Source organism: Saimiri boliviensis, chromosome 3 (genome assembly GCF_048565385.1).
Source record: "Saimiri boliviensis isolate mSaiBol1 chromosome 3, mSaiBol1.pri, whole genome shotgun sequence".
NCBI lineage: Eukaryota > Metazoa > Chordata > Mammalia > Primates > Cebidae > Saimiri > Saimiri boliviensis.
In genome coordinates this window covers 178,767,368-178,783,252 of record NC_133451.1, presented here as the reverse complement: position 1 = coordinate 178,783,252, position 15,885 = coordinate 178,767,368, and the positions used below count along the sequence as shown (strand labels likewise).

At 38.9% G+C, this 15,885-nt stretch overlaps 1 protein-coding gene across 3 annotated transcripts in view; it reads right to left on the bottom strand.

Annotated features, from left to right (window-relative positions):
* Positions 1-15,885, bottom strand: part of LOC101050820 (DExD/H-box helicase 60) — a 258,453-nt gene that overhangs the window by 18,303 nt on the left and 224,265 nt on the right. For 2 of the 3 annotated variants that reach the window (XM_039479162.2, XM_074396999.1), the window contains exons 27-30: positions 13,270-13,417; positions 11,653-11,805; positions 9,360-9,464; positions 7,667-7,867 (exon numbers count right to left, since the gene is read on the bottom strand). The exons of the other annotated variant lie outside the window; for it this stretch is intronic. In XM_039479162.2, coding sequence (XP_039335096.2) covers positions 7,667-7,867; positions 9,360-9,464; positions 11,653-11,805; positions 13,270-13,417 — 607 coding nt within the window. The remainder of the gene's footprint in view (positions 1-7,666; positions 7,868-9,359; positions 9,465-11,652; positions 11,806-13,269; positions 13,418-15,885) is intronic. 3 annotated transcript variants of the gene reach the window in all.

The window sequence follows — 15,885 nt, the reverse complement described above, 5'->3', positions numbered from 1 at the left end:
ATTTCAGTCCAGAAACTACATAGATGAAGATCTGCAAAACACTGGTGTTTGGGCCAAAAACTAGTCATCCAGCTCAGATTTGAAAGGGTATTTGATTAGCATTTAAATGAATAGAGTGAAGCCAGAAGAAATTTCATACATCCTATTGCTTGGCAAACCATTAGATTTGGATAGATGCATACAAAATGATAAAATAGAAAAATCCACAACAGATCACTTCTTAGAAAAATTGATCATCTTCCTAAAATTATTGTCATGCTATAAATATTTATTGAATGTCTACTTCAGAAAATCAGACAAAGTATTGGCCTTGAAGTGCTTACATTCTAATGGGAAACATAGAGAAAATACATAAAAACATGATAGAAATACAAAGAAAGATAATAGATAGGTAGATAGATGGCTGACATGTAGATAGATTTAGACAGATAGATGATAGAACAATATATGAAAGCTAGAAAGGTAAGTAGATAGAATATAGATAGATACATAGATACATAGATAGATGATAGAAGACAGAGAGATGATAGATACATGTAGGTAGGTAGATGGATAGAAAGACAGATGATAGACATAAAGAAGGATAGGTCAATGCAGATAGATATATAGTTAGATAGACTTGTTATATGGTAAGTGATGAGAATTCTATTGAACTGAATAAGGAACATTGTCAGTGCCACAGACAGGAGAAATATTTACAATTTAGAAGTCATAGTGAGGGTAGGCTTCAGTAAGTAATGCTAGAGCAAAGAATTTAATGTGGTAAGAGAGTGAGGTCATGCATATGTCACAGGAAATATCTCAGAAGCAGAAGAAACAGCAGGAGCCATGGTCTTTAGACAGGAATATGCCTGGAGTGTTCATGGAGCGGGTAGCAGGCCACTTGGGAAAGAGGAAGAAGTGAGCTCTACAATCTGACAAGAGATCAGATTCTGCAGAACCTCATAGACTGTGACAAGGACATCTTTTCCTCTAAAGAAAAGATTTGATCTATGAAAACTGCTTTCTGTATGCAGAAAAAAAAGATATTTTGATAAAATATTTACATGCCCTCTCTCACCACTCCTATTCAACATAGTATGAAACTTCTGGCCAGGTCAACCCGTCAAGAGAAAGAAATAAATGATATTGAAAGAGGAAGAGACACAGTAAAAAAGTTGTCTTGTTTGCAGATGACATGACCCTATATCTAGAAAACTCCAATATCTCAAACCAAAAGCTTCTTAAGCTGATAAGCAACTTCAGCAAAATCTCAGGATACAAAATCAATGTGCGAAAAATCACAAGCATTTTACTATAAACCAACAACAGACAAACAGAGAGCCAAATCACAAATGAACTCCCCTTCACAATTACTACAAAGAGAATATAAAACCTAGGAATACAGCTAACAAGGGAAGTGAAGGATTTCTTCAAGGAGAACTATAAACCACTGCTCAAGGATATCAGAGAGGACACAAACAAATGGAAAAACATTTCATGCTCATGCATAGAATCAATATTGTGAAAATGGCCTGTCTGCTGAAAGTAATTTATGTATTCAGTGTTATTCCCATTAAACTACCACTGACATTCTCCACAGAATTAGAAAAAAAACTATTTTAAAATTCATAGTGGAACCAAAAAAGAGCCCAAATAGACAAGACAATTCTAAGAAAAAAGAACAAAGCTGGAGGCATCACACTACCTGGCTTCTACCATTAATACAAGGCTACAGTAACCAAAACTGCATGGTACTGGTACAAAAACAGAGAGACAGACCATTGGAAAAGAACAGAGAACTTAGAAACAAGAATATACATCTACAACCATCTGATCATCAACAAACCTGACAAAAACAAGCAATGGGGAAAGAATTCCCTATTTAATAAATGGAGATGGGAGAACTGGCTAGCCATATGCAGAAAATTGAACTGGACCCTATTCTTAAACCTTATACAAAAATCAACTCAAGATGGATTGAAGACTTAAAGGGAAACCCAAAAGCTATATTCTAGAAGATAACCTAGGCAATACTATTCAGGATATAGGCATCAGCAAAGATTTCATGATTGATGTGGTTTGGCTGTGTACCCACCCAAATTGCATCTTTAATTATAACTCCCACAATTCCCTCATGTCACGGAAGGAACCCAGTAGGAGGTAATTGAATCATGGGGGTGGATCTTACTCATGCACTTTTCATGATAGTGAGTAAGTCTCATGAAATCTGATGGTTTTAAAAACCACAAGCGCTCTCTCTCTCTCTCTCTCTCTCTCTCTCTCTCTCTCTCTCTCTGTCTGTCTGCTACCATTCATTGTAAGCTGTGACTTGCTCCTCCTTGAATTCTGTCATGACTGTGAGGCTTCCCCAGCCATATGGAGCTGTAAGTTCATTAAAATTCCTTCTTTTGTAAATTTCCCAGTATCAATTATGTCTTTATCAGGAGTGTGAAAACAGACTAATATAGTATTGCTACCAGATTGGTACCAGTAGAGTGGGGCACTGCTGAAAAGACATCTAAAAATGTAAAAGTGACTTTAGAACTGGGTAACAGACAGAAATGGGAAGTTTGGTCTGCTCAGAAGAACACAGAAAAATGTGGGAAAGTTTGGAACTCCCTAGAGACTTCTTGAATGGCTTCAACCAAAATGCTGATAATGATATGGACAATAAAATCCAGGTTGAAGTGGTCTCAGATGGAGATGAGGAACTTGTTGGGAATAAGAGCAAAGGTGACTTTTATTATGTTTTAGCTAAAAGACTGGCAGCATTTTGCCTCTGCCTGAGAGATTTATGGAACTTTGAACTTAAGAGAAATGATTTAAGGTGTCTGGCAGAAGAAATTCCTAAGCAGCAAAGCATTCAAGATGTAACATGGGTGCTGTTGAAGGCATTCAGTTTTATAAAAAAAAGCAGAGCATAAAAGTTCAGAAAATTTGCAGCCTGACAATGTGAAAGAAATTCTCATTTTCTAAGGATAAATTCAAGCTGGCTGCAGAAATTTGCATAAGTAATAGGGATCCAAACATTAATCACCAAGACAATGGAGAAAATGTCTTCAGGGCATGTCAGACACCTTTGTGGCAGCCCCTTTCATCACAGGCCCAGAGGTATAGGAGGAAAAAATGGTTTTATGGGCCAGGCCCAGGGTCTGTCTGCTGTGTACAGTCTAGGGACTTGGTTTCCTGCATTCCAGCTGATCCAGCTAAAAGAGACCAAGGTACAGCTCGAGCTGTTGCTTCAGAGGGTGGAAGCCCCAAGCCTTGGCAGCTTACACATGATGTTGAACCTGTGGGTGCACAGAAGTCAAGAACTGAGGTTTGGGAACCTCTGCCTAGATTTCAGAGGATGTATGGAAATGCCTGCATGTCAAGGAGGAAGTTTACTGCAGGGATGGGGTCCTCATGGAGAACCTCTGCTAGGGCAGTGCAAAGGAGGAATATGAAGTTGGAGACCCCACATAGAGTCCCTGCTAGGGACCACCTAGTGTAGCTGTGAGAAGAGGACCACTGTCCTCCAGACCCTAGAATGATAGATCCACCTACCACTTGTACCGTGTGCCTGGAAAAGTCACAGACACTCAACACCAGCCCATGAAGGCAACCAGGAGGGGCACTACACTCTGCAAAGCCACAGGAGTGGAATGGCCCAAGGCCATGGAAGCCCACCGCTTGCATCAGCATGAACTGGATGTGAGACATGGAGTCAAAGGAGATCACCTTGGAGCTTTAAGATTTGATGTCCCTGATGGATTCTGGACTTGCATAGGGCCTGTGGCCCCTTGGATTTGGCCAATTTCTCCCATTTGGAATGGCTGTATGTACCTAATGCCTGTACCCTCATTGTATCTAGGAAGTTACTAACTTCCTTTTGATGTTACTGGCTCATAGGTAAAAGGGACTTGCCTTGTTTCAGATGAGACTTTGGACTGCGGAGTTTTAAGTTAATGCTGAAATGAGTTAAGACTTTGGGGAACTGCTGGAAAGGCATGATTGATTTTGAAATGTTAGGATATGAGATTTGGGAGGGACCAGTGATGGAATTATATGATTTGGCTGTGTCCTCACCCAAATCACATGGTGAATTATAACTCCCACAATTCCCATGTGTAGTGGAATGAAACTGATGGGAGGTAATTGAATCATGGGGGTAAGTCTTTCCATGTTGTTCTTGTGATCGTGAGTAAGTTTTATGAGATATGATGCTTTTAAAAAGACAAGTTCCCTTGCACAAGCTCCCTCTCTCTCTCTCTCTCTCTCTCTCTCTCTCTCTCTCACTCACTCACTCTCTCTCTCTTTGCCTGCTGCTTTGCATTGTAAGATGTGGCTTGCTTCTCCTTCCCTTCCGCTATGATTGTGGGGCCTCCACAACCACGTGGAACTGTAAATCTATTAAGCCTCTTTCTTTTGTAAATTTCCCAGTCTTGGGTATGTCTTTATCAGCAGCATGAACATGGAAGAATACACTGATGAAAATGCCAAAAGCAATTGCAACTAAAGTAAAACTTGATAAATGGGATCTAATTAAGCTCAAGAGCTTCTGCACAGCAAAACAAACTATCAGAGCAGACAACATACAAAATGGAAGAAAATTATCCATTCAACAAAGGTCTAATACCCAGAATGTACAAGGAACTTAAATTTATAAGAAAAAAGCAAATAACCCCACTAAATAGTGGGCAAAGCACAGGAACAGGCACTTCTCAAAAGAAGACATACATGCAGCAAACATAGAACTGGCAACCAATAGAATGGGAAAAAATATTACAATCTACCCATCTGACAAATGGCCAATAACCAAAATCTACAAAAAAACTTAAACAAATTTACAAGAAATAAGACAAACAACCCCACCAAAAAGTGGGTGAAGAATATGAACTGACACTTCCCAAAAGTAGGCATTTTTTCAGCCAACAAACATATGAAAAAAAGCTCATCATCACTGGTCATTAGAGAAATGCAAATCAAAACCACACAGAGATACCATCTCTCATGCCAGTTAGAATGGCGATCATTAAAAAATCTGGAGACAGATGCTGGAGAAGATGTGGAGAAATAGGAATGGTGGGTGTGTAAATTAGTTCAACCATTGTGGAAAACAGTGTGGTGATTCCTCAAGGAACTAGAAATAGAAATACCATTTCACCCAGTAATCCCATTACTGGGTATATACTCAAAGAATTACAAAACATTCCATTATAAAGACACATACATACGTATGTTTATTGTGGCACTGTTTACAATAGCAAAGACTTGGAACCAACCCAAATGCCCCTCAGTGAAAGGCTGGATAATGAAAATGTGGCAATATACCCCATGGAATATTATGCAGCCATAAAAAAGATGAGTTCATGTCCTTTGCAGGGACATGGATGAAGCTGGAAAGCATCATTCTCAGCAAACTGACACAAGAATTGAAAACCAAACACTGCATGTTCTCGCTCTTAGGCAGGTGTTGAACTATGAGCACACATGGACACAGGGAAAGAAACACCACACACTAGGGCCTGTCAGGCGGAGGGGGTTGGGAGAAGGATAGCAGGAGGTGGGGGGATTGGGGAGGGATAACATTAGGAGAAATACCTAATGTAGATGATGGGGGGATGGATGCAGCAAGCCACCATGGCACATGTATACTTATGTAACAAACCTACACAATCTGCACATATGTCCCAGAAGTATGAATAAATAAATAAATAAATAACCCAAAATCACTGCTAATTAGAGAAATGCAAATAAAAATCACGAGATACCATCTCACACTAATCAAAATGGTGATTATTAAAAAGTCAAGAAACAACAGATGCTGGTGAGGTAGCAGAGAAATAGCAATGCTTTTACACTGTTGCTGGGAGTGTAAATCAGTTCAACCACATTGTGCAAGACAGTGTGGAGATTCCTCAAAGATCTAGAGGTAGAAATGCCATTAGACCCAGCAATCCCATTACTGGGTATACGGCCAAAGGAATATAAATCCTTCAATTATAAAGATATATGCATGCATATGTTCACTGCAAAACTTCACAATAGCAAAGACATGGAATCACCCCAAATGCCCATCAACGATAGACTGGATTTTTAAAATGTGGTACATATACATCATGCAATACTATGCAGCCATAAAAAAGAATGAGAGCATATTCTTTGTAGGGACATGGACAGAGTTGGAAGCCATCATCCTCAGCAAACTAATGCCAGAGCCGAAAACTGAGCACCACGTATTCTAACTTATGTGTGCGAGGTGAACTATGCAAACACATGGACACAGGGAGGGCAATAACACACACTGGAGCCTGTAGGGGAAGGGAAAGGGAGAGCATCAGGATAAATAGCTAATCTATGCTAGGCTTAACACCTTGGTGATGGGTTGACAGGTGCAGCAAACCACCATGGCACATCTTTAGGTAACAAACTTGCACATCCTGCACGTGTGCCTCAGAACTTAAAATAAGAAGATGGAAAAAAAGGAAAAATTATTTTCATCCTTATTAGATGCCAAATGATATGGCCTCTTTGAGACAAGGCACTACAGCATATGGTATAGAAACAATATAAATGACATTTTAAAAATACGTTATTATGATATGAAAAAGTGATGAACGGAGTAGTAAAGAATTTCAGGAGCCAGGCGTGGTGGTTCACATCTGTAATCCCAGCACTTTGGGAGGCTGAGGTGGGTGGATCACAAGCTCAGGAGATCAAGACCATCCTGGCCAACATGGTGAAACCCCGTCTCTATTTAAAATACAAAAAAGTAGCCAGGTGTGGTGGCACGTGCCTGTAGTCCCAGATACTCAGGAGGCTGGAACAGGGGAATTGCTTGAATCCAGGAGGCAGAGGTTGCAGTGAGCCAAGATTGCACCACTGCACTCCAGCCTGGTGACAGAACAAGACTTCGTCTCAAAAAAAAATCCTCACTTCAGAACAGTATCTGATTTTACTGGGCACACTAATTCACATACAAAAACAGGAAGAATAGGTATCATTAACAATGTATCTTCATAAAGATGAGAATCAAATTACTTAATTATGAATTTTAAATCCATCCTTGAGGGCTTGGTACAAAATTTGTATCTGAGCAACATACATCAGGAAATGTTTACAACCATACTTTGAAGTTCTGTTATATGCAACTATATCAGTGTTTAAAAATGAAATGCACACCCATGCCTAGAAAAATGACTGGAAAAAATGCTAATGTGAATGTCTTTGGGGAGTGGAGCATGGATACTTTTTCCTTATTTCAACATTCTATATTTCCCAAATATTCTTACGTTTGAGTTACATTTTTATGAAACATTAACTTATTATAAAATCATAAAAACATATCTTTTTTTCTTTCTAAATTGTAGAAAGGAATCTATTAATTGCCTGGCACTTTTTAAATCCATGGCCAGCACTTAACTACTATAGGACACTGCCTTTCACTTGAACATAGTAACTCTGTGCCCATGGGTGATTTTCAGTGCCCATCCAGCCACAAATTCCATGTCTGACAGTGGAAACAAACAAAACTGTTATTCTCCCTAGCTAGCCCCAATTCTATACTATTCAAGACATGATAAAAACATCAAGACTGATGAAACTCAAGGGTTATTGCTACAGACTTCTAAAAGAGCAGCAGACCTGACTACAGCTGGGCCAGTGATGGAGACTGAACCTCGGGCAGTGTCTAGCACGGTACCTTTGCTTTAGCATCCTCTCGGTCATCTCCTTTGGAAGCCAGCAGCATGAGTCGCAGAACCAGGGTTATGCTGAGAGGGAACTGTCCTCTCAGCTCAGGAACATTGGATTTTATGAGTTTTCCTATTTTGGGGAAGGGAATATCAAAGAAATACACATCTCCCATCAGGTCTTGACCTCTTCTTCCAGCACGACCAGACATCTGGAAAGACAATCGAATTACAATGTAAAACCTCCCCCAAATACTTCTACTGCCACAGTGTAAGCATGAGCCCTTTACTCTGCTTTGGAGCATGGAAACTGTGCGTATGTCTAACCATTAAGGAATGGACCCTAACATGCAACTACATAGTGCTTAGGAAATTTGCCATGACTGAGACAGATCTAAAAACTGGCACATCTGTCATCAACATGTACCGGTTTCATGCCATTAATTTCAGTAAGTATTTGTATAATGTATATACAAGAAATAACCTATTGAAGAAACAAAGAACAATGGCAAAACAGTGATGTCAAAATCACTTACAGAAGTGTGTTGAGTTACAAATCACAAAATAAAATGTGTACACAAATAGAATAAACATGAGTGAAATAAAATTCAAAAATGCTGCTTGTAAAAAAAAAGCAAGTTAAGAATAAACTCTGCAGAGGTTATATTAATTCTGATTTTATTAAGTGACTACACTACGCTGAGGCACTGGGAATATACGAAATGTGCCCATACTGAAACAATCACAGAGTGGAAGATTCAGAACTCAAATCCCGGCATTTCAGTTCCCAAATCCGTCATCCCAAATATCAAACACCCTAGCTCCAGAGCCCAAAGTAGAAGACTCCCAAAAGTGAGATAGAAGAATTCATTCAATGTCTGTATGGCAGCAGCAGTAGTAGAAATTAAAAAAAGGATTAGTTAGTAACATGGTAGGAAATTATATGAGGATGTTCGGCAGGAACAAAGTGTAAAAGGAGAACAAAAAGTTTTTAGAAATAAAGGGAGGGAAGCACGTTGATAAAAACCCGAACGTGGGTGAGATATCTAAATTTGATTCTGCTAGCAGAAATAGTTATCAAATGTCTCTGAGCAGGGAAGTCGCATGAAGATAAACCACACTATCTTCAGGACATGGTAGAAAAAGGAGAATGGGGAGTCGGGGAAACTGTACTAATAACACAAGGCCTGGAACGTCTGATGAAAGATGGTGGATACAGAAATTGCAAGGCAAAAATCAAATACCACTATGGGAAAGCAATGGTGTGGGCTTGATAATAGATTGAATGTCAGAAGTAAAGATGAGTAGAGCATTAACGATAATTCTAGAGTGCAAAATCTTGCACATAGCAAATGAGTGAGTAAATGTTTATCAAGCACCTTTAATGTCTAACCTTTCTTACAAATCACTTATTTAATTCTTGCCAATGCTGTGGGAGAGTAATTATGGCTCTTATTTTGGAGATGGAAAATGAGAACCAGGCAGTTTAGATATCTCATCCAACGTCACACATCTGACTAATCACACAATCCCAAATGCAGGTGCTTTCAACTACACAGCTGTAACTGACAGCCAGGCATGGATGAATGCCCAGTGATGCTACTACGAATTGGGGAGTGTTTGTAAACTAAGGGTTCACATTTTTTACTATGCTATGGCCATATTTCAACAATACAATCAGCAAGTTCATGCATATTGCAATACCTGTCTGTAATTCAGAGCATCCAGATAGACTGAGTTTTGAGCAAAAACCACAGATCTACAAGGCATGTTGATACCTAAAGCAAGTGTTCCAGTAGCTGTCACCACCTTGAAAGAGAATAAAACAATTACTTCATAAAATAGCATTTCAATAGAAAGCAAGTATTTCCTGTCATAAAGTTGCTGAAAGACTCTTTGAGCTTCAATTAAGCCACAGTGGGAAAGCTAGAGAAAGGAGACACATTGGTGTTATTGCTATTTCACAAATACCACAAGTACATTTCCAAATGTGCTGTTTGCTTTGCACAGAATATTCTTCCCCAAATATTCATTTGTCTGGCTTCTTCAGTCGTCTGCTCAAATGTCACAGAGGAATCTGTAGACCGCCACATCCAAAATAAGCACCCCACCATCATTATCTATCTCTGTCTTACATGATTTATCTTCATAGCATTAATAACCACCTCAGTAACATTACTTGTTTGTTCCCTGCTCTTATCCGAGATGCCAAACAAGATTCATTACTGTATCCACAGCACCCATAAGCATACCTGGCAACTGATACGAGTTCAGTAATTTTTTTTTTTTTGAGACAGAATTTTGATCTTGTCACCCAAGCTGGAGAGCAATGGTGCATGGTGCCATCTTGGCTCACTGCAGCACGCAACCTCCACCTCCCAGGTTCAGGCAATTCTCCTGCTTCAGCCTCCCAAGTAGCTGGGATTATAGGCTTCCAACACCACGCTCAGCTAACTTTTGTGTCTTTAGTAGAGATGGGATTTCACCACATTGGCTAGGTTGGTCTAAAACTCCTGACCTCAGGTGATCCACCTGCCCCGGCCTCCCAAAGTGCTGGGATTACATGCATGAGCCACTTTGCCCAGCCCAGGAAATATTTTTCAATGAATAACTAGAAAGTAAATTTTTTATGATTGGGAAATAATGCTTTTCCAAATCCACTTCTGGACAATTACCTATTTTGTCTACTAAAATTTGTTGAGATTACATCTATAGAAATAACATACCTCAGTAATTTAAAAAAGTTGTTTTCCCCACTAAACCTAAGTAAATAAATAAATTAGTTATTTAGATAATCCTCTTTTTATATAATGCTGGGTATTTCTAATCATCTTCTCTTTCTTTTTATATTGATTGTCATAGATGCCATGGTTAGCATTAAAGTTTAAGTATATGAAATGATTTCTCTAATTATACTGTAACTGAAATCTATACATTTGTCAAAATGCAACACACCATTTATTACCTGTTTCTCTAAAGTTTTTTGATATGAAAAAATAGAAAATAATAATACATTTAGAAAATAACTAGAAAAATACCTTTTAAAAAAAATGTTCTCTATGGCAAAGCGATCACTACCATAGCACCTTTTCTGTAGTGATCTCATTATTCATTCGTTATCCTATTAGTAATTGAGCAACTAGTGTTTAACAGATACTACTTTAAACACAGAATACACTGATCAAAATAGGTGTCTATGCTGATAAAAATAGGTGTGTCTCTCTTCTAACAATTCATAATCATGTAGAAAATATTGTATCTGGTTATCAGTCTTTAAAATAAATACGCAATTTGTTATTAGTTAAGAGAAAAGCATGGCAAAGTTGTTAATGCTACATCTTGGGATTTTTTTTAAGGCAATAGAATTGTTAACTATGGTGTCAGATTTTCCTTAACATTTAATTTAAGATTAAAAGATGCTACCTAGAGTAGTAAAAACAATCTCAATCACTTCTCTCTCTCTCTCTCTCTCTCTCTCTCTCTCTCTCTCTCTCTGATGAATGTAATGTCATACAAAATTTCATAATTTTTAAAAGTCAGTCTATTTGTGAACATTACTCAGGATCCAAATTTACAGGTAAACTATATAAAGCCCCATCTGGAGTTTATCCAGAAAATCCTCATGCATTCTCATGGGACACACTAAACAAAACAACAAGGGTTTAGTTTGAAAGTTATTTAAGTTCATCTTCCTTTTGTCAGTTATCACTGATAAGAGAGAAAACATAGATATATTTCATTGTAAAAATACTTTGAAAAGTATCTGTTTAGGATTTGTTTTTATTCTCATGCAAAAGAGATAAACTGACTGGTACACTTCAATCCCCCCTTCAATTAAGTAAGACAGAGGATACACAGTCATACCATGACATACTTCTTTAAAAGACAATTAAATGAGAAAAAAAGAAAAGTGGTGGTTGTATTCTTTACTTTTTCCACGAACATTCAGCTTGAAATAGTCATAATTTCAACTTTTAGAATAAAATAATTCACCTACCCTAAGAAATCCTTTCCTAAAGAGGATTTCAACTAATTGTTTTTCTTTGGCATTCATAGCACTGTGGTGATATCCAATACCCCTTTCTGCCAAGGCTTTCAATTCTTCACCTTTTCTTGCAAATTTAACTCGATCAAATACCTTCTGCAAAGTCTAAAAGGAGCAAGACATTTAGGGATTACGATTCAATTTTAATTATAATAAAAATGTATAAATGCAAATGACATTCATGGTATGTAATAACTTGACTAATTGAGGCAACTGTGTGAAATTGACTCTATATGAATACAAAGAACACTTTATGGCAGCAACAGTAACTACAAGAAAAATCTTCCCAATTCTTCGGACAGACTATCCTAAACTCTTACTCCACTTCTAGGGCAGAAAATTTTTGACAAAATAGCAGATCAAACACCCAGCATGGCTCTTGAGTGAGGGATGTGACTCTTGCCTGACGGATGTCACTTGGCTATTGGAGCTTTAGGAGTTTTCCCCAACAGAGAGACTTCTCCAAGAAGGCAGAGTAGGTTCCTTACCCTATGTGGTCTGGGAATGCCTACTTCCCATTGAACTTGAACACAAATGGCCTTAAAAATATCCAGGTCTTAAACAGGAAATCCAGTTGTGTCCAGCATTATATGAACAAAGATAAAGAACTGTTAACGCAGAGGGAGGGACAAAAAAAAAAAGCTTCCAAAAGCAAAGGCTGGTTAGTAGTTACTTCATTCACTCCTACAACAGAATCTCAAGGATTCATTAAAATCATGGTGTAAATTCATGCTTATAAAAATAAGACACCACGAAGCTTACAAAACAAGGTACACAGCAGAATGAACATGTGTGTGTGCGTGCACACACACACAATATATGTAAGTATGTATGTGTATAGTCACAGGAAAATGAGGTAAAAGGTTTGTCTGGTGGACTTAAAGGAATTCCTTAGGAAAAAAGAAAAAGAAAAAGAAAGGTTGGTCTGGAAGGAGAGTGAGTACTTGTGAGTGATGACATTGCTTTTATTACTACTAATTTGTATTTTCAAATTAGTCCACCATAAGAATGAGTAATTTGCATTTTAAAAGGTTTCTGCATACCAATTTTAGATATTCCAATAACTCTTTGGTGTTTTACCCATAATGTAAAAAGCTTCTGTTTTTGAGAAATTATGTGAATATTATTTGAAGTGTATTGGGCCACATGCATCCAAATTTTCAAATGAAGCATGTGAAATTGAAGTCTAGAATTCAGGCTGTGGAAACAATGTAATAGAAAGAAATAGTGAAAGGGCAGACATTTTCAGAGGTGAACTGTTAACAAGCAAGAAACAATCTACAAATCCTGAATCACTTGCACGGGTATCCTCATCTCAGTGTGTGCTCCTAGGGAACTGGACCTAGCAGACTCTTTCACAAACCCTGGGTGAGACTCTTCTGTCCTTTTTAGATACGCTCTGCAGTGCCTTCAAGAGTGATATGCAGCTGCAGGAGATTTCTCTTTTGTACGGATTGTATTAATTATGTAATGCGTTATGCATACATCTTATTAAACATTGTCTACAACTAAGAAGCGATGGCTGCTGAATGAAGTAGCCTGGAGCATGGTCTCCTTTTAAGTGCTGACCTCAGTGTCCACTGTCTTTCGATCAGCATATGTGCAGTCCTGTGGGATTTCCAGGTTCTTCTCAAGACTCTTCAGTAGATTATCATGTTCAGCTTCATGGATTAGGCTTTGATCCACATTTCTGGGTTTTTTCTGGCTCTTTTCATCTCTGTTCATAAAAATAAAATTTTAATTAACAGAATTGTAAGTAATGAATGAAGTAATTAATTAACTTGGCCACCATAGGATGCCCAAGACTTTCCAAATCAGTCTTCTTGCCCTGTCTTCCACTGTTGTGTGTCTTATTTTATTTTATTTTTTTCAAATCTTGCTCTGTCACCCAGGCTGGCATGCAGTGGTGCGATCTTGGCTCACTGCAACCTCTACCTCATGGGTTCAAGTGATTCTCCTACCTCAGCCTCCCGAGTAGCTGGGATTACAGGTGCCTGCCACTACACCCAGCTAATTTTTGTATTTTTAGTTGAGTCAAGGTTCCACCATGTTGGCAGGATGGTCTCGAACTCCTGACCTCGTGATCTGCCCACCTTAGCCTTCCAAAGTGCTGGGATTCCAGGCATGAGTGACTGCACCCAGTCTGCTGTGCAACTTTAATAACTCAGTCTTCTTCTTCAGCCTCTGGATGATATGATTCATCATGAGAAAATTCTATCATATATTTATCTTTCCTGTGATGTTCCCTTTCCTTCTGGCTGTAGCCTTCTTGCCAAACCCAGTTTTCCCCAGATGACTCTGTTTCTCCTTGCTAAAGTGATGATCATTTTCTCTTCCTTGGCCTTCATGACCCTGGACTTGGAGGTCAGGTAGGCATTCTCCTTGCTCCACATTGCCAAATTCAGTCATTCTCCTTCCCTCCTTGTAGTGGATGCTACAGCTGCTCTGAGTTTGGTTGCTAAGGCTCTCAGCTGCACCATTCCCTGGAAAATTGCCCTAAACTGACAGGGGCCTCTTGGAAATGCCTGCGTGGTTACAACCTCCCCTGGGGATGGGAAATAGCCCACAGCCCATGTCAGACTGATATGAAGTATAAAAATCAGCCCCCTTGACTCAGGGTAGGGCAATTCTCTGGTGCCCCAGCATTCCCAATAGGGCGAGAATCAGGCTATATTCTAGCAGAAGCCACATTCTTGCTTTTCTTCACCTTCCCTTTTTTGCTTCCTTCACTTTCTTACAGGTTCCTCATGAGCACACACCTTCAATAAATCCCTTCCACAGATATCTTCATCTCAGTGTTTGCTACTATGGAATCTGACCTAGGAGATACTTCCATAAACCCTGGCTGAGACTCTTCCATCATCATGCCCTATTGTGCATCCGTCACCCCTCAATGTAGCATGCACCCAAATCACTTATCCTTACTCGGATTTTTAAAATTTTCTTTTAACTGTGCACTGAAGGCAATTCTAAATATGAGATGAGCTCATTTGTATTTTATCAATACGTGTTCTTACCTCCAACCAACATTACCCTTAACTCAGGGGAACAGGTCCTGACTATGGAAGAGCCTGGCCCTAAAATTTGCAGAGCATGCAGCAAAGCTCCACATAGTATTGCCTCACTGTAAGATTTCAGTTGAGGTCATAAATTGTCAAATAAATTCTATCCTCCTACCTTGACAAATAGAGCTCCATGATAACCTGGAATTCGAGGGTGAGAGTGAGCACTGGGCATGCTGCCCCTTGCTTTATAGGAGCAGATGCAGATGGAAGAGGCCAGAGTGTGACTATCTAAAGGGCCCCCTCACTCTGAGTGTGGTAATGAATAACACATTAAAACATGCTTTATTGTCATAACTTGAATCAGGTCACAAATCCAACCTGAAATGTGGCTCCTAGTGCCCTCAGGAAAAGTCGTTGAGGATCAGTTACTAAAAAGGATTACACCTGTTATGCTGTCCCTGGCTTTTTCCCCTCCTACACTTCCAAAGAAACAGAAAAAAAGGCAGGGGAAATATAAGCAGAAGGATCAGCAGAAAATTCTACTTTGCTCTAGAATTTGGGAAACCCAAATCAGAGATGCTCTAAAAGTTGTTTCAACTTGGAGAGAGATATCTATCATTCATTCAAATATATTTATGGAATAGTATTACCTGCCGGGTAATGTGCTAAGCACTGAAGACACAGAAAGAAAAATACACTGTTCCTGTTGTAAAGGAACTTAAAATTTAGGGAGAAGAAACACATACAACAACACATTACAATAATTGATCTACAAGCTATTGAAAGTGTAGCAAGAACACGGGAGAAAGGGCAGAAAGTCTAACTGTAGTAATTAAGAAAAGATTTGGAGATGAGATAGCAAAAGTTATGAGTGCGAGTTTTGGGAGCAATCAGGAAGGAGGACACTCAAGGCAAATGGGTCAGTTAATGGAAAGAAAGACGTAGAAAAGTAAGTCATGTGAGGCGAACCATGAATGTTGACTATTGATAGAGGAAAGTGCTAGGAAAGAAGACAGAAAGAGTTAAGGCAAATACCAAAGAATTTTGACATAATGCTCAACAAGTTTAGACTCCATCAGCTAAGCAAGGGTGAAGGAAGAATACTGAGCATGGGATAATTTAATCAATTTGAATGTGTGCAAGATCATTGGTTGACTAGATTGGAAAGCAGTGAACCTCA